We start from the raw sequence: 23,925 nt of genomic DNA, 5'->3' as shown, positions 1-23,925 counted from the left end.
TGAGTGAGCGAGTGAGTGAGTGAGTGAGCGAGTGAGCGAGTGAGTGAGTCAGTGAGTGAGTGAGTGAGTGAGTGAGTGAGCGAGTGAGTGAGTGAGTGAGTGAGTGAGTGAGTGAGTGAGTGAGTGAGTGAGTCAGTGAGTGAGTGAGTGAGTGAGTGAGTGAGTGAGTGAGTGAGTGAGTGAGTGAGTCAGTCAGTGAGTGAGTGAGTGAGCGAGTCAGTGAGTGAGTGTGTGAGCGAGTGAGTGAGTGAGCGAGTGAGTGAGTGAGTGAGTGAGTGAGTGTGTGAGCGAGTGAGTGAGTGAGCGAGTGAGTGAGTGAGTGAGTGAGTGAGTGAGTGAGTGAGTGAGTGTGTGAGTGAGTGAGTGAGTCAGTGAGTGAGTCAGTGAGTGAGTGAGTCAGTGAGTGAGTGAGTGAGTGAGTGAGTGAGTGAGTGAGTGAGTGAGTGAGTGAGTGAGTGAGTGAGTGAGTGAGTGAGTGAGTGAGTCAGTGAGTAAGTGAGCGAGTCAGTGAGTCAGTGAGCGAGTGAGTGAGTGAGTGAGTGAGTGAGTGAGTGAGTGAGTGAGTGAGTGAGTGAGTGAGTGAGTGAGTGAGTCAGTGAGCGAGTGAGTGAGTGAGTGAGTGAGTGAGTGAGTGAGTGAGTGAGTGAGTGAGTGAGTGAGTGAGTGAGTGAGTGAGTGAGTCAGTGAGTGAGTGAGTGAGTGAGTGAGTGAGTGAGTGAGTGAGTGAGTGAGTGAGTGAGTGAGTGAGTGAGTGAGTGAGTGAGTGAGTGAGTGAGTGAGTGAGTGAGTGAGTGAGTGAGTGAGTCAGTGAGTAAGTGAGCGAGTCAGTGAGTCAGTGAGCGAGTGAGTGAGTGAGTGAGTGAGTGAGTGAGTGAGTGAGTGAGTGAGTGAGTGAGTGAGTGAGTCAGTCAGTGAGTGAGTGAGTGAGCGAGTCAGTGAGTGAGTGTGTGAGCGAGTGAGTGAGTGAGCGAGTGAGTGAGTGAGTGAGTGAGTGAGTGTGTGAGCGAGTGAGTGAGTGAGCGAGTGAGTGAGTGAGTGAGTGAGTGAGTGAGTGAGTGAGTGAGTGTGTGAGTGAGTGAGTGAGTCAGTGAGTGAGTCAGTGAGTGAGTGAGTCAGTGAGTGAGTGAGTGAGTGAGTGAGTGAGTGAGTGAGTGAGTGAGTGAGTGAGTGAGTGAGTGAGTGAGTGAGTGAGTGAGTGAGTCAGTGAGTAAGTGAGCGAGTCAGTGAGTCAGTGAGCGAGTGAGTGAGTGAGTGAGTGAGTGAGTGAGTGAGTGAGTGAGTGAGTGAGTGTGTGAGTGAGTGAGTGAGTGAGTGTGTGAGTGAGTGAGTGAGTGAGTGAGTCAGTGAGTCAGTGAGTGAGTCAGTGAGTGAGTGAGTGAGTGAGTGAGTGAGTGAGTGAGTGAGTCAGTGAGTGAGTGAGTCAGTGAGTGAGTGAGTCAGTGAGTGAGTGAGTCAGTGAGTCAGTGAGTCAGTGAGTGAGTGAGTGAGTGAGTGAGTGAGTGAGTGAGTGAGTGAGTGAGTGAGTCAGTGAGTGAGTGAGTCAGTGAGTGAGTGAGTCAGTGAGTCAGTGAGTGAGTGAGTGAGTGGGTGAGTGAGTGAGTGAGTGAGTGAGTGAGTCAGTGAGTGAGTGAGTGAGTGAGTGAGTGAGTGAGTGAGTGAGTGAGTGAGTGAGTGAGTGTGTGAGTGAGTGAGTCAGTGAGTGAGTGAGTCAGTGAGTGAGTGAGTGAGTGAGTGAGTGTGTGAGTGAGTCAGTGAGTGAGTGAGTGAGTGAGTGAGTGAGTGAGTGAGTGAGTCAGTGAGTGAGTGAGTCAGTGAGTCAGTGAGTGAGTGAGTGAGTGAGTGAGTGAGTGAGTGAGTGAGTGAGTGAGTGAGTGAGTGAGTCAGTGAGTGAGTCAGTGAGTGAGTGAGTGTGTGAGTGAGTGAGTGAGTGAGTGAGTGAGTGAGTGAGTGAGTGAGTGAGTGAGTGAGTGAGTGAGTGAGTGAGTGAGTGAGTGTGTGAGTGAGTGAGTGTGTGAGTGAGTGAGTGAGTCAGTGAGTGAGTCAGTGAGTGAGTCAGTGAGTGAGTGAGTGAGTGAGTGAGTGAGTGAGTGAGTGAGTGAGTGAGTGAGTGAGTGAGTGAGTGTGAGTGAGTGAGCTTTGCATCTATAAAAAAAAACACAACAGCAGCAAGAATGATCCTTTGATACAGGCTATTGTTTCTTTACCTGGCTGTGTCTTAGGACGTGCAAGTAATTTAATCGATTCCACTGAAGTTGCCAAAATAAAAGCGTGGATAAAACTATGACCTCTTCTTCTGTTTTCTCTTCTGTGTTCATGTTGAGAAAATGCTCTCTCTCCTCTCCTCCTCTCCTCCTCTCCTCTTCTCCCCTCTCCTCCTCTCCTCCTCCTCTGCTCTCCTCCTCTCCTCTCTCCTCCCTCTCCTCTCCTCCTCTCCTCTCCTCTCCTCCTCTCCTCCTCTCCCCTCTCCTCCTCTCCCCTCTCCCTCTCCTCCTCTCCTCTCCTCTCCTCTCCTCTCTCCTCCTCTCTCCTCTCCACTCTCCTCCTCTCCGCTCTCCTCCTCTCCTCCTCTCCACTCTCCTCCTCTCTCCTCTCCGCTCTCCTCTCTCCTCCTCTCCTCCTCTCCACTCTCCTCCTCTCTCCTCTCCGCTCTCCTCCTCTCCACTCTCCTCCTCTCTCCTCTCCCCTCTCCTCCTCTCCGCTCTCCTCCTCTCCTCCTCTCCTCCTCTCTCCTCTCCTCCTCTCCTCCTCTCCTCCTCTCTCCTCTCCTCCTCTCCTCCTCTCCTCCTCTCCGCTCTCCTCCTCTCCTCCTCTCCTCCTCTCCTCTCCTCTCTCCTCCTCTCCTCCTCTCCTCTCCTCCTCTCCTCTCTCCTCCTCTCCTCCTCTCCTCCTCTCCTCTCCTCCTCTCTGCTCTCCTCCTCTCTGCTCTCTTCCTCTCTTCCTCTCCTCCTCTCCATCCCTCTCCTCCTCTCCTCCTCTCTCTCCTCTCTCCCCCTCTCCTCCTCTCTCCTCTCCTCTCCTCCTCTCCATCCCTCTCCACTCTCCTCCTCTCCATCCCTCTCCTCCTCTTCATCCCTCTCCACTCTCCTCCTCTTCATCCCTCTCCACTCTCCTCCTCTTCATCCCTCTCCACTCTCCTCCTCTTCATCCCTCTCCACTCTCCTCCTCTTCATCCCTCTCCACTCTCCTCCTCTTCATCCCTCTCCACTCTCCTCCTCTTTACATTTACATTTACATTTAGTCATTTAGCTGACGCTTTTATCCAAAGCGACTTACAAGTTCTGTACGACAAGCCATCAGGAAGAGCACAACTCTATCAGCTGAGTAACAATGTTCATCAAAGTGTTGAGTGCTACAGTGTAGGTTAGTTTATTAGGACAAGTGCATGACAGTATGGTTAGTTAGGGTTAGATTTTTTATTTTTTTTTAATTCAGATAATGGTTGAAGAAGTGAGTCTTTAGTCGACGGCGAAAGATTGGACGTGTTTCGACTGTCCTAACTGGGGTGGGTAGTTCATTCCACCATTGTGGGGCAAGGACTGAGAATAGGCGACTTCTCTTTGATGACCCTCCCGGAGCTTGGATAGGAGTAGGTCTGAGGCGGCCAGAAGATGCAGAGCGTAGGGGTCTTGAGGGTGTGTAGTTAGAGACCATTGACCGGAGGTAGGCGGGAGCAGTTCCCTTTGCCGCACGGTATGCTAGGTCAAGGGCCTTGAAGCGGATTCGTGCAGCAATGGGGAGCCAGTGCAGGTCCCTAAGAAGTGGGGTGACATGGGCCGACTTCGGTAGGTTTGAGATCAGGCGGGCCGCTGCGTTCTGAATGAGTTGAAGAGGCTTAGTGGCAGTGGCCGGGAGGCCAGCGAGCAGTGCGTTGCAGTAGTCGAGGCGGGAGATGACTGTTGATTGGACGAGGAGTTGGGTGGCTTCTTTTGTCAGGAAGGGGCGTATCCTTCTGACGTTGCTCAGGAGGAATCGGCAGGTTCTGGTTGTCGCTGCGATGTGAGCAGAGAAGTTCAACTGGTCGTCGAGGACAACACCAAGGTTCTTGGCGGTCGGGGACGCGGTCACAGCTGCATTCTCGACTGTGATGGAAAGGTCGGTCAGGGGGGAGGATTTGGCCGGCAGGTGGAGCAATTCTGTTTTGCTTAGGTTCAGTTTGAGGTGGTTGGTCGTCATCCAGGCGGAGATGTCGGACAGACAGGCCGAGATCCGCTCAGAGACGTGGATATCTGAGGGAGGGAAGGAGAGGAAGAGTTGAGTATCGTCGGCATAACAGTGGTAGGAGAAGCCATGAGACGTGATAATGTTACCCAGTGATTTAGTGTAGAGGGAGAAGAGAAGGGGTCCTAAAACCGAGCCCTGGGGGACACCCGTCCGCAGGAGGCGGGTGGCCGACAGGGTCCCTCTCCATGACACTTGGTAGGAGCGGTCATTGAGGTATGATGACAACCATGTCAGCGCAGAGCCAGCCACTCCCATTCCTGCGAGGGCCGCGAGGAGGATCTGGTGGTTGACTGTGTCGAAGGCTGCAGATAGATCTAGGAGAATCAGGACAGAGGAGAGGCCTTTCGCTTTTGCTAAGTGAAGTGCCTCTGTGACTGCAATGAGGGCTGTCTCTGTGGAGTGACCAGTCCTGAAGCCTGACTGATTAGGGTCTAGGAGGTCATTCTGTAAGAGATAAGCAGTAAGTTGGTTGGATACAGCACGTTCAAGTGTTTTAGAAAGGAAGGAGAGAAGAGAGCCTCTTCATCCCTCTCCACTCTCCTCCTCTTCATCCCTCTCCACTCTCCTCCTCTTCATCCCTCTCCACTCTCCTCCTCTTCATCCCTCTCCACTCTCCTCCTCTTCATCCCTCTCCGCTGTCTCCCATGTCTCCTGTTCTGCAAACTAAAAACCCTTCATAGCAGAGTCTCCTCTCCTCCCCTCTCCTCTCCTCCCCTCTCCTCCTCTCCCCTCTCCTCCTCTCCCCTCTCCTCCTCTCTGCTCTCCTCTCCTCCCCTCTCCTCCTCTCCCCTCTCCTCCTCTCCCCTCTCCTCCTCTCCCCTCTCCTCCTCTCTGCTCTCCTCTCCTCCCCTCTCCTCCTCTCCCCTCTCCTCCTCTCCCCTCTCCTCCTCTCCCCTCTCCTCCTCTCCACTCTCCTCCTCTCTGCTCTCCTCCTCTCCCCTCTCCTCCTCTCCCCTTCTCCTCCTCTCCTCCCCTCTCCTCCTCTCCCCTCTCCTCCTCTCCTCCTCTCCTCCTCTCTCCTCCTCTCCCCTCTCCTCCTCTCTGCTCTCCTCCTCTCCGCTCTCCTCCTCTCCTCTCTCCTCCTCTCCTCCTCTCCCCTCTCCTCCTCTCCTCCTCTCCTCCTCTCCTCTCTCCTCCTCTCCCCTCTCCTCCTCTCCGCTCTTCTCCTCTCCATCCCTCTCCACTCTCCTCCTCTTCATCCCTCTCTCCTCTCCTCCTCTTCATCCCTCTCCACTCTCCTCCTCTTCATCCCTCTCCACTCTCCTCCTCTTCATCCCTCTCCACTCTCCTCCTCTTCATCCCTCTCCACTCTCCTCCTCTTCATCCCTCTCCACTCTCCTCCTCTTCATCCCTCTCCACTCTCCTCCTCTTCATCCCTCTCCGCTGTCTCCCATGTCTCCTGTTCTGCAAACTAAAAACCCTTCATAGCAGAGTCTCCTCTCCTCCCCTCTCCTCTCCTCCTCTCCTCTTCTCCCCTCTCCTCCTCTCCTCCTCTCTGCTCTCCTCTCTCCTCCTCTCCTCTCCTCTCTCCTCCTCTCCCCTCTCCTCCTCTCCCCTTCTCCTCCTCTCCTCCCCTCTCCTCCTCTCCCCTCTCCTCCTCTCCTCCTCTCCTCCTCTCTCCTCCTCTCCCCTCTCCTCCTCTCTGCTCTCCTCCTCTCCGCTCTCCTCCTCTCCTCTCTCCTCCTCTCCTCCTCTCCCCTCTCCTCCTCTCCTCCTCTCCTCCTCTCCTCCTCTCCCCTCTCCTCCTCTCCTCCTCTCCTCCTCTCCTCTCTCCTCCTCTCCCCTCTCCTCCTCTCCACTCTCCTCCTCTTCATCCCTCTCCACTCTCCTCCTCTTCATCCCTCTCCACTCTCCTCCTCTTCATCCCTCTCCACTCTCCTCCTCTTCATCCCTCTCCACTCTCCTCCTCTTCATCCCTCTCCACTCTCCTCCTCTTCATCCCTCTCCACTCTCCTCCTCTTCATCCCTCTCTCCTCTCCTCCTCTTCATCCCTCTCCACTCTCCTCCTCTTCATCCCTCTCCACTCTCCTCCTCTTCATCCCTCTCCACTCTCCTCCTCTTCATCCCTCTCCACTCTCCTCCTCTTCATCCCTCTCCGCTCTCCTCCTCTTCATCCCTCTCCGCTCTCCTCTTCATCCCTCTCCACTCTCCTCTTCATCCCTCTCCACTCTCCTCCTCTTCATCCCTCTCCACTCTCCTCTTCATCCCTCTCCACTCTCCTCCTCTTCATCCCTCTCCGCTGTCTCCCATGTCTCCTGTTCTGCAAACTAAAAACCCTTCATAGCAGAGTCTCCCCTCTCCTCCTCTCCTCCTCTCCTCCCCTCTCCTCCTCTCTGCTCTCCTCCTCTCTGCTCTCCTCCTCTCCGCTCTCCTCCTCTCCTCCTCTCTGCTCTCCTCCTCTCCCCTTCTCCTCCTCTCCTCCCCTCTCCTCCTCTCCCCTCTCCTCCTCTCCCCTCTCCTCCTCTCCGCTCTCCTCCTCTCCTCTCTCCTCCTCTCCCCTCTCCTCCTCTCCCCTTCTCCTCCTCTCCTCCCCTCTCCTCCTCTCCTCCTCTCCCCTCTCCTCCTCTCCTCCTCTCTCCTCCTCTCCTCCTCTCCTCCTCTCCCCTTCTCCTCCTCTCCTCCCCTCTCCTCCTCTCCTCCTCTCCCCTCTCCTCCTCTCCTCCTCTCTCCTCCTCTCCCCTCTCCTCCTCTCCGCTCTCCTCCTCTCCTCTCTCCTCCTCTCCTCCTCTCCCCTCTCCTCCTCTCCTCCTCTCCTCCTCTCCTCTCTCCTCCTCTCCCCTCTCCTCCTCTCCACTCTCCTCCTCTTCATCCCTCTCCACTCTCCTCCTCTTCATCCCTCTCCACTCTCCTCCTCTTCATCCCTCTCCACTCTCCTCCTCTTCATCCCTCTCCACTCTCCTCCTCTTCATCCCTCTCCACTCTCCTCCTCTTCATCCCTCTCCACTCTCCTCCTCTTCATCCCTCTCCACTCTCCTCCTCTTCATCCCTCTCCTCCTCTTCATCCCTCTCCGCTCTCCTCCTCTTCATCCCTCTCCACTCTCCTCTTCATCCCTCTCCGCTCTCCTCCTCTTCATCCCTCTCCGCTCTCCTCCTCTTCATCCCTCTCCACTCTCCTCCTCTTCATCCCTCTCCACTCTCCTCCTCTTCATCCCTCTCCGCTGTCTCCCATGTCTCCTGTTCTGCAAACTAAAAACCCTTCATAGCAGAGTCTCCTCTCCTCCCCTCTCCTCTCCTCCCCTCTCCTCCTCTCCTCCTCTCCTCCCCTCTCCTCTCTCCTCCTCTCCCCTCTCCTCCTCTCCCCTCTCCTCCTCTCCTCCTCTCTGCTCTCCTCCTCTCCCCTCTCCTCCTCTCTGCTCTCCTCCTCTCCCCTCTCCTCCTCTCTGCTCTCCTCCTCTCCCCTCTCCGCTCTCCTCCCCTCCTCTCCGCTCTCCTCCTCTCCCCTCTCCTCCTCTCCCCTCTCCTCCTCTCCTCCTCCTCTCTGCTCTCCTCCTCTCCTCCTCTCCTCCTCTCCGCTCTCCTCCCCTCCTCTCCGCTCTCCTCCTCTCCACTCTCCTCCTCTCCATCCCTCTCCGCTCTCCTCCCCTCCATCCCTCTCTCCTCTCCCCTCTCCATCCCTCTCCGCTCTCCTCCTCTTCATCCCTCTCCACTCTCCTCCTCTTCATCCCTCTCCACTCTCCTCCTCTTCATCCCTCTCCACTCTCCTCCTCTTCATCCCTCTCCGCTGTCTCCCATGTCTCCTGTTCTGCAAACTAAAAACCCTTCATAGCAGAGTCTCTTGGTGTGTATGTACTATATGTCCGCGTGCAGGGCTGTACAGTGCAAGATATATATTGCATGTGCTACAGCAACATCGGTCTGTGCGATGAATGGATTTACTTCAGTAGCACTGGTGCGATAGGCATTCGGTTCATATCAATACTCTTATTTTGAAAATCCTGTGGCAACTCTCATTTCCGCCAAGCGCAGCTCCAGCCATAATATCTATGGCTCCGGCAGCTAACAATGTTCGGTTCATATCGATACTCTTATTTTGAAAATCCCGTGGTGTCGTATCCGCTCGGCTCCACAGCACACAGCAGTACTCGTCTCAGTAGTAGCAGTAGCGTCTGGAACACGCACATTGCAACATAGCAAGGCTAGTGTGCCTATTTCGCGACCCAAAACAAATCCCTGCTGTTTTATTCCGCAACGGGTCAAATGCATCTAACATGCTTTGCAATCCTCGCCATTCCTTTATGACCACGTTGTGTTAAAGTCCGAAATTAACGTTACGTTAGCGTAAGCTAACAACAAGCTAACCCTGTTCAGAGCCATAGAGAACAGCAGAGTGGGGACTGGGAAGGAGGGGGGGGCAGGCATTCTTTTCTGTGTGTGTGTGTGTGTGTGTGTATGTGTGTGTGTGTGTGTGTGTGTGTGTGTGTGTGTGTGTGTGCGTGCGTGCGTGCATTTGAAAAGATCAGATGAAGTCAGACGAGTATATTTTATTGATAGTAAATGTACTGAGGGTGGACAGATAATGTTGATATTTAAACATAAAAAATACAATACATAATAAGTGTATTCATGATCATCATGCAACATAAAACAATTGCAGGAACGGTTTGGGAGAGGAAGGGGTTTTAGGTTGCGTGTTGTGAGTTCCAAAAAAATTTACTTAAAGTTTAAAGCTCAATATATCAAAACGTGGCACTTTATAGTGAACAGGAGGTCTATTTGTATTAAAAACAGATAGATTGTTTTTCATTTAAATGTCTGGAAGAGCTAAATAATTTTTTTTCAAATTATATTTTCGTTACCTTTTTTGAGGGAGAAAAGACCATGAGGAGATAGGCCGCTAGCGGGGAGCTAGGTGAGATAGCACAACCAAGAGAGATAGAACTTTTAACATCTTAAGCCAGAGTGGTCCGGTACCGGTACGAGAATGACATCACGCCATAAATCCATCTCTACAGAATGTATGAATTAATGTTGCTTTTTTTTCTTCAAATGTAGCCAAGAGTAAAGACCCTAACCCTGTCAAAACAGTAGTCAAAGTGTATATTTTCAGTTTGTTTACCAATGATTTTAAATGTTATTAGTGAAATATCAGTTTATAGAAATCTCAGTGCATCGAGTCGTAAAAAGGCGAGGATTGTCATGAGGATTTGGCGCAATCTAACTTGAGTGTAGTCTTTTGAGAGAAGAGACCCAGGGCTTTCGATGGGCTTTCGATAAAAAAAAAACTCACGCCAGCCCCTGTCAATCATCTGACTTCTTTTTCGTTTTTTTTCCCTCTTTATATATATATCATATTTGAATATTGCCATAAATTAGAACGCAGTTAGTTTCTCTACCTTTCTGTGAACGTCTAGCAAAAAAATGCATTTTTTTCAGTGCCTCTGTGCTTGTTGTCTTAGACAGTTAGCCTCTGGTATGCGTGCCATTAGCGTTAGCCACGCTTCTAGGCCTCTTTTCTTTTGGAAAGAATGATAAAAAAAAAGAATTATAATAAAAATATTATATAATTATATAATATTCGACTAAGAGGTTGGCAGTCGACTACGGCTCCGATCTACGGCTTTCGATCGATTATTCGACAAATCGGGGTCAGCCCTAGTTCATACTATATGCATTTCCTTAAAAAAGAAACATGGAAAGAGAAACTTAAAAACCTAATCAGTGATAAAAAGAAAATAGCAATGGAGCTAGTTGATTGACTGAGCTCTTAACACATTGGGCGCCGGGGGTTGTGCCCATCATTGTACCCAGTCTGCCACCATTGAAAGCCTATGGAGATGTTTACCTTCTTTGCAGGGCTATAACTTTTTAAATTGTATTGCTATATTGACATTACTATGGCCCATTCAACATCGATTATCTATCGTTCAGGATGTGGGAACGTTATATTTTTTCATTCATACATTGTTGTGTTAATACTGTCTAGAATATAAGTATGTTTTTAAGGTTTTCTGCTGTAATTCCAAAAACGAGAGTTATAGGCCCTGACGCATATGATAGATTATCGATTGGCGTTTCTTTCCTTTACACGCTATATTAAAAAATTCAAATGTATATGATCGGTATAAATTATGCTTCATCATGCATGAAGGAAAGGGGGGGGGTCGTTTTTAATTCCTTGATCGTCAGTAACAGCTTTATTTAGTATGGGTTGATATGTTGAGCAGATGGTTTGCAGTGAAATTAATAAACAATCGGGCTGAAAATAACATTAGTGTCCCCTTACCGTTCGCCGATGAGACTGGAGGAAAAAGATCCCAATTATTTGACGCCGATCTCCTAGATCCATTTCCGGTTTGTATGGCACAATAAACGCCGAAATCATATAGATTATTGCGTTTCGAAAGCGATCCCATGCACCCGAGTGTTTGTCTGGAGTCCCGTAACAAGATATCACTGCCGGAGGGATTTCCTCGACGCACCGATCGCCACTTCCGGTTTTGGCGAGAGTGTAACTCGCCCGACCATCCACCAGGTGGCGGTATTGAGGCGTTGCAATCTCATACAGGGTGCCGCTGCAGTCCGGAGGGAGGCTGGATGAATTATGAATGCCATGGCAAAAAAATTTAATATTGATCCCAAAAACAATTTACGCCGTTGTTGCCGTTCAACGCATGGCGGGCAAAAACTACTTTCGCCGTTCTTGGCGACCAATGTGTTAATAAAGGACTAACACTAGAGTAGACAACAGATAAATATAAGTTCTTAATTACATTTGCTTTATTTTGTGGCTGTACATTTCTTTTAACATAGTATACACTGAAGTAAAACAGATCTATACTCCGATTTACATTGGGATAAGAAAGTTTGAAATAGCTTATTTTCCAGGCATCTACATAAGAAAAAAAATTACGTGAATATTGCCCACATTGATGGTAAAATAAATCACAGATTGGACGTTTAAAGGAAAGAGAAGAGATACTTACAGTGTATTCTGATGTCCAGATGTAGAGGAGACAGAGAGCAGAGAGACAAAACAGAAGCACACAGTTAGTGATGAAAAACATTCAATCACTTCATTGTTGTAAGGTGTGATTACATTGAACATAGTGACTTGCAATTGTATATTCCATATTTTTAGGGTGGATAGCAGTCTTTGTTTGTTCTATTTTTTGTTTGAGAGGACACACCCTGTGCCTGCCTGTCTACGCTCTCTCTATTATCCCTCTAATTACAGACGCAGGGTCAGCTGTGGGGAAGCTCTGGGAGCAGCTGCTGGACGTCTGTGTGCTGAGTGCTGCACCTACTTAGACCGGGCGCAGATGGCATCATGCTGCCAGATCGTAGCTTAGTGTTGCCCAGTCAGTCACAGTTCTTTGCTCGTTCATAGTTAGTCGTATTCTGTATCCTTGTCTCGTGTCTTACCTGTTCTGTCTCTCCTTTTCCCCCAGTCCCTCATCTGGCTCCCCGTGCTTGTCTCTACTCCTGGACCCCTTGCCTGACCTCTGCCTGCCTGGCTCCCCGTGCTTGTCTCTACTCCTGGACCCCTTGCCTGACCTCTGCCTGCCTGGCTCCCTGTGCTTGTCTCTACTCCTGGACCCCTTGCCTGACCTCTGCCTGCCTGGCTCCCCGTGCTTGTCTCTACTCCTGGACCCCTTGCCTGACCTCTGCCTGCCTGATGACTCTCCTTCGTTGCCTACACCCCGGACCATATGAGGAACTCGCTAACGTGTATGACCTCCCCGCTTGTCTGACTACCCCGCTCCTTCTCATAGCCCCTGGAGAGTACGAGTATCCCCTGGCTTTACCAACCACTGCCTGGACCATTATACAATAAAGTACCCGTCTTTTGGGTTATAGCAAGTCCTGTCTGCTGTCTCTGTGTTTGCACATTGGGCTCTTAGTTCAGTTGTGACAGGACACTTATTTTGGGTAGTTGACATAATAGCCTACCTGTCCACATGGACATTTCAGAATATATATATAGCGTGTGTAGAATTACAATTAATGAAAGACTTGATGTCATGTTTTTTCCCTGTTCGGAAATTAGATGAGTGCTTAGTGTCACTTGAATTAGAGCAGTGAACACAATATCCACATCTGTAGAACCCTAGAGGCGGTTTTGGTAACCAAGTGGGTGGAGAGAGAGGTGGTAGATTGGTTTGGTAACCAAGTGGGTGGAGAGAGAGGTGGTAGATTGGTTTGGTAACCAAGTGGGTGGAGAGAGAGGTGGTAGATTGGTTTGGTAACCAAGTGGGTGGAGAGAGAGGTGGTAGATTGGTTTGGTAACCAAGTGGGTGGGAGAGAGAGGTGGTAGATTGGTTTGGTAACCAAGTGGGGAGAGAGAGGTGGTAGATTGGTTTGGTAACCAAGTGGGGAGAGAGAGGTGGTAGATTGGTTTGGTAACCAAGTGGGTGGAGAGAGAGGTGGTAGATTGGTTTGGTAATCAAGTGGGTGGAGAGAGAGGTGGTAGATTGGTTTGGTAATCAAGTGGGTGGAGAGAGAGGCGGTAGATTGGTTTGGTAACCAAGTGGGTGGAGAGAGAGGCGGTAGATTGGTTTGGTAACCAAGTGGGTGGAGAGGCGGTAGATTGGGTCAAACTATGTAACACTCTAAACTTTCTAAAGGGACAAGAGGAGGTTGTGAACAAGTATCTTTCATGGCCGGGTCAGTTTTCAAGACTGCCACGACTGCGTTTCTGATTTCATGTGGTTCTTTGACCAATAGACTCTGTTGGTGAGCATCGCATTTTGGTAGGCTATCCTCCACTGCGGAAACCTTCTTTCATTTCTATGGATTTTATTTAAAATTCTCCCTCCTTTTAATTTAATTTTTTTTACAATTTCTGCGAAGACATAGAAAGTCTTTTAGGATGATTGCTATCACTCTAAGAAGAGGGGTTTGCTATAGATTGTTGAATCTAGGTCTGCATCTCTGCCCTTGTACAGTAAGTATACTGTATGTTGAGATCCAAGCAATGAATTTACTCAATATCATATTCTTTTTTTTATTATTATCTTTTCCCCCCTCCTTTTTCCGTTTTTCTCCCCTCCCAATGTTAGTTGTTATGCCAATTCCCAATCCTCTTCCTGGTCGTTGCGCACTCTACCCCCTACCGTCGGTCCGCGAGGGCGGAGACTATCACATGCTTCCTCCGACACATGTGTACCCAGCCCACCACTTATTTTCCCCTGGCAGGGGGGACTCTCACTGGGAGAGTGTAACGCGTGGACGGATCACACTACCTCTCTTAGATCCTTCCCTCGCTGTGCAGGCGCCCCGACCGAACTGTAGGAGTCGCTGTCCACAACGACCCAGACCCACCCACCGGCTTCCCTCCCGCTGACTCTGCCAATTGAGCCAGTATGACGGCCGGTCAAGCCGGAGGCAACGCTGACAGCCGGATTCGATACCAGTGTCTCTCGCGTTGGTGACAAGCGCTTAGTCCGCTGCGCCACCCAGCCGCCTTCTCAATATCATATTCTGAAGTAAAAGAAAGGAATGTCGAAGTAGAATTAATGTAGGCCTCTAGCTCATTTGAGGTACCATATCATACCATAAAAACATCATCGATATACCTCCACTAAAGGGAAAGGGGTTAGATGAGGCATTATAGATACATTTCTCTTCCCAAAAGCCCATTACTAGACAGGCATAGTGAGAAGCAACTACCCATACTTACATATTGAAAAAAGTTCTTAGATAAAAATCTGTTCAATAAGTGTCAATAAAAATGTAGGGCCTCCAGGACGAGTTCTTAACCCTTTCACTGCCACACGACAGCCGGTTAACCCTTTCACTGTGACAATACAGAAGGTTAGCCCTTTACTATCACACAACCGACGGCGATGCTCCATCATTAGCATTATTAGCTCCGCGGTTGTGTGATAGTAAAGGGCTAACCTTTTGTCGTGTGGAAGTGAAAGGGTTAAATGGGATGCAGGCGTAGAGGGTTAGGGGTTATGAGTTCTTAAATACCGATATTGTCCAATTCTTAATTTCCGATACCGATATCAACCGATACCGATATATGCAGGGTTCCCCCCCCCCAAAAAACAGAATAATTTCAGGTAATTAACATTACATATCTCTTGTTGTGGAATTAACACAACATTATGCATACTTTTGACAATAAATAAAATCAGAATTTGTTCTTACTTGCTTGCCTGGGTAAATAAAAGTTATAGAAATGTTTAAAAATTTTAATAAAAATAAAAATTTTAAAACCGATACCGATATTTTCCGATATCACATTTTAATGCCAATATCGGCCTGTGACGTACGTGGGTTGGTCATTATCATTATTACTGTATTTTGGAAGACCATGTGAACATCAGATTAGTATCATGAGTTGGGTTATGTTGTTCTTGGTGGTGTGATGTCATCTTTTAATGCTGCTTCTTCTCTTCTACCCAGAGACCACTCATCCTCCTGAGTGAGCTGATTGCACCTGCTTGATTACACCTGTGGGCAGTTAGTTGGATGAGTGGATATAAGCTGGAAGATGACACACACACGGGGCCCTCATTTATGGAAATCACTGCCACGTCTCAGAGTGGAGTGAGGAGGCTGCCGTCTCGCCTATCTGTTGCCTATGGAGTGTGGATTAAACCCCATAGCTGTGGTGTCCTATGATGGGCACGTGGTTGTATTGACTATTAAGTGTTTGTTTGTTTACATGTATGTATTGTTCGTCCACCCCTACCTTTTCCCCTTTTTGCATTATGGTGGAGGTTTAAATCCCTACTACCATAAATATATAATTTACTATTTGGAAAACGTCTTGTGTTGTGTCTTCTTTTACCTATACCTGGGACCTTGATTTGAACGCATTTACTGAGAGAGGCTGTTTTTGCTCATGTGCAGCCGGCTCCAGTTACTATATTGTGTGGTCAACAGACCTTCGTACATGACACGGCCGATAATATCGGACATCCCTAGTTCACATCCAAAGTGTCAATTACTTTAAGGACATCTGTTGTATCTCCTAAATAGGAAGGAAGTTCCAAAACATATTAATTTGAATAAAGAAGTCAACATATTGAGACAAAGGTTCCAACCAAAGCTTGAAACAATAGGGTGAAGGAGTTTTTTTTCTTTCTAGAGATGTATGTATTTTGTGCACGCAATAGAATATAGGGCAAATATGATATTCTCTAAAAATAAAGATGATAGATATTACAAATATTCTTAAATGAGGTCCAACAGATGAGTGACACTAGCTGGATTAAGGCTGGAAGAGGGTAGGAACCTGGAGCTTCTCTGTTAGTGTCACAGCCAGGGCTTTTCTCGCCCCTGTGTGTGTCAGCGGGTTCCCAGGCCCATACATGGTCCTTCCTGTCTCCACCTCACAACCTCTGTCTTCCTGGGCGCGGCCTACACACCTGAGAACCCTCACATCATCAAGGAGCCGGGATAAAGACGCCTGCACTCCTGTCACTCCTTGTCCGAGTGTTGTTTTCACCTCCCGTGGTATAGGACTCTATTCAGACCTCAGCGTTCATGGAATCGTGTCTTCTTGTGCCCCAGTGACTTTTTGCTCCATACTAACTCTTGTTCTCTGATGTCCAGGACCTCACCTCTCCGGACCACACCTGAACCACGGACCCTCACCAGCCTGAACCATCACGGACCTCACACTGTAACGTTTGGGCTTTCTATCCTCTCACAGGAGTGGAAGCCCTACTGCCATCCCATAGTACGTCACCCTGTCTCTGCAATTATCTCTGATTGATTGTCACCTGTTGTATGATGTCACTAATTACTGTGTGTTGTATGCTGGGTATTTTGCCCTTTATAGTAACCCTCTGTTCTCCTGTCTGTTGTCGGTTCTTCAACAGTGTTACTGGGGGCAGTCGTCCACGGGCAGAAGTGGAACATCTGGCCCGGTGGCGTCTATTTTATTTTTTTTTTTATCCACTTTTTCTCCCATTTTCTATATTTTCTCGCATCCTAATTTCGTATCATCCAATTCAACCCTCCCCTGTCACGAACGCTGTTTCTTGCCTCCCACAAGCCGGCTGCAATGTGGACTAAGTCATACATAGCACAAGTCCCCTCCGGTACTTGAGGTAACAGCAGTCGCATCTTTTCACCTGCGCAGCTCGATCTCTCAGTGGCGAGGAGTAACGCGTGGGAGGCTCACGCTGCCCCCGACACTTCCTGATTCTACTGCGCAGGCGCACCAACCGACCTGTAGGAGTCGCTGTCCAAAACGCCCGATCCCCACCCATCAGTTTCCCACCCTCTAATACGGCCAATGTGTATTAGTATGAACGACCAGCTAAACTGAAAACAATGTGGAGAGCTGGATTCGAACACGCGAACCCAGCGTCTCCACATTGGTGGCGAGTGCCTTGCCCACTACACCACCTAGCCGCCCATGAAGGTGGCATCTATTCTTATCCTAACGCATGTTTGCTTCCGCGTTCACGTTTTGCGAATCTGATTGGCCACTGACGTGTCTGGTGCGATCTGATTGGCCACTGCCATTTCTGGTGCGATCTGATTGGCCACTGACGTTTCTGGTCATGTGACATGTGCGCCCAATCGCGTGACGCGCCCATTTCCGCCTCGACCAGCAGCAAGCTACCTAACGCCTAGTTTATCACTGGTTAAGCTTAGGCGACTCTTTCGAAGTTGGTTAAGGTTAGAGTTTGAAATCAGGGCTGGCGTTCTATCGCCCTGCTCTAAGACAAACACTAACCTTAACCAACTTCGAAAGAGTGCCTAAGCTTAACCGGCGAAAGAAACAGGCGTCACACGATTGGCGCAGATGTCACATGACCAGACACGTCAGTGGCCAATCAGAGCGCAGAAGGCGAGCGTTAGGATAAGGATAGACGCGGCCCGTTGTTGTTATTATGTTTTGCTAGTTTGCTTCTTTCTTGAGAACGTGTCTCTTTTCCTAAGTTACCTCTCAGTTGTAACCTGGCTACATTTATGCTTTTCTGTACCATTATCTTTTGCTCTAGTGTTTCTGATAATAAAAGAACACGGTATTTGAGAAGAGCAACACCATCTCCGCCTCCTTCTTCCATTCTACAATTGGACTCAACATTCTTACCTTGAATCGTAACACACACACTAGGGCTGACCCCTATTAGTCTATTAGTCGACTAATCGGTCGAAAGGAGCCGTAGTCGACTGCCAACCTCTTAGTCGAATACAAAAAATATATATATATATATATATATATATATATATATATATATATATATATATATAATATATATATTTTTTGTATCATTCTTTCCAAAAGAAAAGAGGCCTAGAAGCGTGGCTAACGCTAATGGCACGCATACGAGAGGCTAACTGCCTAAGGGCCCGCGTCCACCTAGCGCATATTTAGGACCGCACGCGTCTGTTTTCAATGTATTACAATGGGGAGGGAGCGCATGCGGCCCCATGCGGCCGCCTCTAGGAAGTGCGCTGCCGTCGGCTTCTTTCTTCAGCGCCTTTATGCGGCCGCACAAGCCAGAGAGTTGAAACTGGCTGAACTTTTCTAGAGCGGTGCGCCGAGCGCATATTCAAACAACCAATCACAGCCAGTCATCTACCACTCTGCTTGTAACCTGACACCGGAGCTGCCTGCCTGTCTGGCTGTCTCCACACAGACCATTGAGATCCGCGACAAAACTAATAATAATAACTACACGAATACACTACTAAAAAGCTAATAAAAAGCAAAGGGCGAACTGTGGTGTCAGGCAATAACTATATATATAATTAATATACAATAAAGTTATTCAAATATGCTATAATATGTGCAAAACCGCGGCATGGCTGTAGATTTCTTTCTGTCATCTACAAGATGCGCGTCAAGCCAGCTCTGCCGGCGCACTCCCAGCATGTTTCACGGAGAAATATGCGCTAGGTGGACGCGGGCCCTAAGAAAACAGGCACAGAGGCACTGAAAGAGGATTTCACCCATCTAATGAACACACTAGACTAGACAAATATCAAGATGTATCCATCAGTGGACCAATTGCATGCTTTTGCAGAGGACAAGAAGCCTTCCGTCGACTCCTTCAGACATTAAGCACCCCCCACAGCCCAAATGGAATGATACAAAAAATTAAACATTTTAAATATATATATTTTTTTTTAATATTTTTTTTTTGGCGTTTTATCGCTTTATTGCTACTGGGCAGTCTAGTAGAGAGAGACAGAGGAGGAATGGGAGACAGAGTGGGGGGAAGACATTCGGCAAATAACGACGGGTTCTGGCAGGGGCGGACCTAGCACATTTGGCGCCCTAGGCGAGATTCACCACTGCGCCGCACTACGCTCAATTCTATAAACACTTGACCGATACCCATCAATGCACAGCGCTCTAGCATGTTCTGACTGTGAACACCTAAAGCTGAGGCTCAGACCGACCGACCGTTTTAGATTTTTGGCTCATTTTTTTTATGTAAAAATAATGGTTGCCGATATAGAGGGGGGCGCCAAAACTGCACAGAAAAAAAAATTAAATTAAATTTTTTTTTTTTTTTTTTTTTTGTCGCCCCCCTCTGGGTGGCGCTCTAGGCGACCGCCTATATTGCCTGTAGGAAGGTCCGCCCCTGGGTTCGGGAGTCGAACCCGGGTCGGCCGTGTCGCGGCTGAGCACGCTATGTGGTTCGCCACTGGGGCGCCCCCATTTTAAATATATTATACTTTTTTTTTCTTTTTTTTTAGTCGACCAATAGTCGACTAACGGCTAATTTTGGCCAATCATAGTCGACCATCCAAATCCTTAGTCGGGGACAGCCCTAACACACACACACACCCACCCAGTCTGTCACTCCTCCACTCCTTGACCCTTGACCCTTGTCTCTGAGCTCCTCTCACCACCCTGGACCTTGCTTCCCATCCTCTCATTAAATATTCTAAACCGCTCCCTTCTCCTGTGCCTGTGTCCTGCGCCTGGGTTCTAGAAAAGACACCTAACCATAACAGTTAGATACATATAGACTTAGAGTTTCAATGTTTCTACTATACTATATTTCTATTAGTGAGAACAGTGTGTGTGTGTGTGTGTGTGTGTGTGTGTGTGTGTGTGTGTGTGTGTGTGTGTGTGTGTGTGTGTGTGTGTGTGTGTGTGTGTGTGTGTGTGTGTGTGTGTGTGTGTTGACTCACCTGTGATGGTGAAGGGATAATAGTTCCACGCTTTCTCTGTAACATAGAAGATGTTGGGCACCACGGCTCGAGCCCAACTGGGCAACTTACTGCAGACAGAGAGAGGGGGGGGGGGGGGTATTACATGGATATTACAGGGCGGCACAGCAAGGAGGTACTGGGTTCGAACCCCAGCAGGGGGCCTTTCTGTGTGTGGTCTGCATGTTCTCCCTGTGTTTGCGTGGGTTTCCTCTGGTAGTGGGTACCCTGGTTTCCTCCCACACCATGAAGACATGCAGGCAGGGACTACAAGTGGAAACTAGCTCATTAGCTTAGCTTAGCTAATTCTGGCACAGTTACATTGGTGTGAAAACTGAAGATGTTGATTAATGTGCACTGTCCCTGGGTAAATAAAATAAATACTTAACTTAACTAACATGACTTTTGATGAATTGCCTCCTTCTTCACTGCAGAAATGATCTGTTAAAAGTGTAATAAGCACACTTGTCAAAAGAAGATTTTACTAGGAGAGCATTAAACCTTTCACTGCCGCGCCACCAAAATGCTTAATCCTTTAAAAAAATTTTAAACTTAAATTTGTATTGACATTTATAGCCATACAACACTTAGACAATACTTAAAATGACATCAAACACATAATAATACACTGACATGGGTCCTTTGAATTCCTGATGATATATGGCTGTGTTCAGCAGCCCAGACCCCCATAAGAGGGACCCCCCCCCCTCCCGCCATCCCCCCCGAGAAATAGGACTCCCCCACATCCCAGGTCCGCCCGCGCGGGGCAGAGCACTCAGCGACACTGGTCCCTTGAATTAAATTGGGCTAGGTTCAGTAGAGGAGCGAGGGGTGGTACTCCCCCCCCCACCTAGCCAAGTCCGCTACCTCCCATGTCACCAAGAACCCCACCCCACACACATCGACCCCACAACATACAAGACCCCACTCTCCCGGGCCAAACCACGGAAATGATGGCCCCCCTCCCCCACTGGCCCCCACTCCCCCATATCCCACGTCCGCTATGCGCGGATCTGAGCACCAGCGACACGGGTCCCTTGAATTAATTGGGCCAGGCCCAGTAGAGGGGAGGGACCGAGCCTCCCCCCCACCGAGCCAAGCCCGCTACCTCCCATGTCACAGAGAGCCCCACCCCACGCACACCGACCCCACAACACACAAGACCCCACTGGGCAAAGCTCAGCCGCTCTGACCCCCATAAGAGAAACCCCTCCCTCCCGCCATCCTCCCTGAGAGACAGAACACCCCCATATCCACCATGCGCGGAGCCGAGCACCCAGAGCCCCCACCCACCCCCGCCCGACCGCCAGGCCCCCGGGAACCCCAAGCCCAGGCCCGCAGAAGGCCAGAGCACCACGCCTCAATGGCCCCCAGACCCCCCGCGACCCCAAGCCCGGTGTCCCCCCGGCCCGGCGACCAGACCGCCCAGGCCACGGCGGCCAAGGGCCTCAAGGAACCCCACCCCACCCATACCGACCCTACAACACGCAATGCCCCCCCCTCCCGGGTCGAACTGCCGGAACGATGGCCTCTCCCCCCGACATTCCCCCCCACTGAACAAAGCCCGCCCACTTCTGTACCTCCCATGTCACTGATATCACCATGTACATTTATAGCAAACGCTAACATGACTTACAAAATAAAACTGAAAACAAAATAGGCCATATAATTAGCACTTCCCAGTTTTTGCCCCCGTTGGCGGGTTGGAGGGGAATCAGCTCTCCTTGGGAGAGGTCCCCCCCCTAGTGACAGAGTTATCCCCAATGGAGATTTTCCCAAGTTCCTATTATTGTCCGACATTTTTAGAATTTCTGTCCTTCACAAATGATCATGTGCACATTCAAAGCAACTGCTATTCTAACATAACTCAAAGAAAAAAGACAACATTTGGTGCTCCCATGGTGTTAGAGGATCTTAATCGTATCCCTCTGTTCCCTGTTGGAAGGGTGAGGAGTAATGGCTCTCCTAGTGAGAGGGCTCCCCCTAGTGGCGAAGTGTGCACTATATAAGTCCAACATTTGTTCTGTGAACGGCCTCAGAGCTCCCGGTCAATGCTCTGAATTTGTTGTGTTCATTTGTATTGTGTGTCACGTGTAATCCTGTAGTTCCTTCATACCAGTCCATCGTGTATTATTCCCCAATATGTTTCCTAATCAGCGTGTCCCTTTTTAAAAAAAATTATCAAATCGTTTGTCTATAATGTGTGTATTGTAAATCATAGTGTTAATTATTCTAAATAGTTTTCTTATACTTCTTGGGGTAACTGTTCAATTATCTTTCCTCTGTTGATTTTGTCTTGTATCCTTCCTTGGATCACCATGGCCCTTCACTTCTCTTCTCCTCCATGTCCCTTTCTCGTGTCCCTTTGTCGTTCTTCATAGTTGATCTGCTTTGAATCGGTTCAGGTCCCCTCTTTTCCTCTTTCCGTCCTCCTCTCCTCGTCCTCGTCTCTTGGTTCTGGTCCACCTGCGCGCCCTCTCCATCCTCTGTGTCAGCGTAGGCCTCTCCTTCCGCTCCCGGCACCTTCCATCCTCTCCACGCCATGTCCCTCGTCGCCTCCTGCACGTTGTTGGGACCTGGTTCTTTTCTTTTTCTGAATTTTCTTTATTTCTACATAGCTCCGACGCTTCATTGCCACCTCCGTTGGATTTTCAGTGTTACATTGTATGCTCCGTCAGTTCGAGCCCAGCGCTCCACATTTGCTTTCAGTTTAGCTGGCCGTCCGTACTAATACACATTGGCCGTATTAGGGGGTGGGAAACTGATGGGTGGGGATCGGGCGTTGTGGACAGCGACTCCTACAGGTCGGTTGGTGCGCCTGCGCAGTAGAATCAGGAAGTGTCGGGGGCAGCGTGAGCCTCCCACGCGTTACTCCTCGCCACTGAGAGATCGAGCTGCGCAGGTGAAAAGATGCGACTGCTGTTACCTCAAGTACCGGAGGGGACTTGTGCTATGTATGACTTAGTCCACATTGCAGCCGGCTTGTGGGAGGCAAGAAACAGCGTCCGTGACAGGGGATGGTTGAATTGGATGATACGAAATTGGGATGGGAGAAAAATATAGAAAATGGGAGAAAAAGTGGATAAAAAAAAAAACATTGTATGCTCCGCATTGTTCCTAATCCAATCTGCGTGGTGGCCTGGTTAGCCTCTATGTTAGCTTGTAAGCTAGTTTGTATGTTAGCCTGTAGCTTCTCTGCACTGACATTCAGCGTCCCGCTAGCTTGTTCTACCTGTTGCATCATTGCCTCGTGTTGAGTCTTTAACTTCTGTGTATTTACTTCATCTGGGGTTGCTTTTCTTTCATTTGTCCTCGGTTAACCCTTTCAAGGGCGACAATACACAGAAGGTTAACCCTTTCACTGCCGTGATAGTAAAGGGTTAACCTTCTGTCGTGTGGCAGTGAAAGGGTTAAAGACGAACGGCGCATGAAGGACTTCTCTGCGAAGCGCCCTTGTGATGGGTGTCTGTTACCATAGCAACTTAAGTGAGAGGTAATTTCATGGGTTCTTTTGCATTTTTTATTCGAAAAAATTGTTCTTGAAACCTTTGCTCCAATGAAGCAATTGAATTGAATTGAAAAAGTATGGACTCCCTCACCTATATGTATACCTCACACATGGAGAGTGTGTGCCGGTTTGTGTAACTCTGCTACAGTGTAACTACGACTCTGTGTGAAGACTCTGTATTATCTGCATTGTGTGTGAAATACAGAACTTTTATTCATGTGCTGCGGCTTCATCTCTACTCTGTTTGATTGACAGCAAGAACAATTTCTCCAGTAGGACAACATGCTCTGCCGTCATGTCGTGACAGCTGTAGAGAAAACCAGACTCCCCAAAGCTGCATTATGTCAACACTGACAGCTCTGTACTTTACTGGAGTATTATTAGGTTTGTATACTTGTACTTTTACTCAATTACATTTCAGAGAAAAAAAACATACAAATCTCACAGGTCCAACAATTTTAATTAGTATATTTGTTTCTATGGCCGAACTAACGTTAACATCCCTATGAATTGAAAATGCACTATGAATTGAAAATGGGGGACCCTGATGTAATCAAGACAAGTCTTTTTCTGGTCTGCATCCCCTTAACACTTGTGTGTATATTGAGCTGTACTGTATTGTACCCATTCTGCAATCTGTTAAATAAAGTTTTCATTCATTCATTCATTCATTCATTCATTCATTCATTCATTCATTCATTCATTCATTCATTCATTCATTCAATGTTATTAATCCTGTGGCCGCACTTTATTTAAAAACAGCCAATCAAATCCCCATCAATGGAAAATGAACCCGCCCATACCCATGCTGATTGGTCCTTGTGCAAGACTAGAAAGCGGGGATCTTTGATTAAACACCTGCTATCAGAGGAATAGACAGTCGGAAAAAAGTTTTAACTTTTTTAGTACTTAAGTACATTTAAAAGTAGAAACCGTTTGACTTTTACTCAAGTGTGTTTTTAGCCAGATACTTTGACTTTTACTTGAGTATGATTTTGAGACGGTACCCATACTTTCACTTTTCTGGGTACTTTTTACACCCCTCCACCTCCATCTGTCTGCTTGTTCCCTCGTTTTCTTTTTAAAGACATTCTGCTGGCCTCGTTTCTTCCAGCCCA

General features: G+C 48.7%; 1 protein-coding gene across 1 annotated transcript in view; it reads right to left on the bottom strand.

Annotated features, from left to right (window-relative positions):
- LOC311231826 (cytoplasmic phosphatidylinositol transfer protein 1-like) overlaps positions 1–23,925 on the bottom strand; it is a gene marked incomplete at its 5' end in the record, with an annotated part of 262,145 nt that overhangs the window by 29,065 nt on the left and 209,155 nt on the right. The window contains 2 exons of the mRNA XM_084318448.1: positions 11,584–11,854; positions 19,282–19,370. Coding sequence (XP_084174574.1) covers positions 11,584–11,854; positions 19,282–19,370 — 360 coding nt within the window. The remainder of the gene's footprint in view (positions 1–11,583; positions 11,855–19,281; positions 19,371–23,925) is intronic.

The sequence above is a fragment of the Notolepis coatsorum genome (assembly GCF_963971535.1).
Source record: "Notolepis coatsorum genome assembly, chromosome: 7".
Classification (NCBI taxonomy): domain Eukaryota; kingdom Metazoa; phylum Chordata; class Actinopteri; order Aulopiformes; family Paralepididae; genus Notolepis; species Notolepis coatsorum.
Note: the sequence above shows the minus strand (reverse complement) of the source record. Positions and strands in the feature narration are given on the sequence as shown.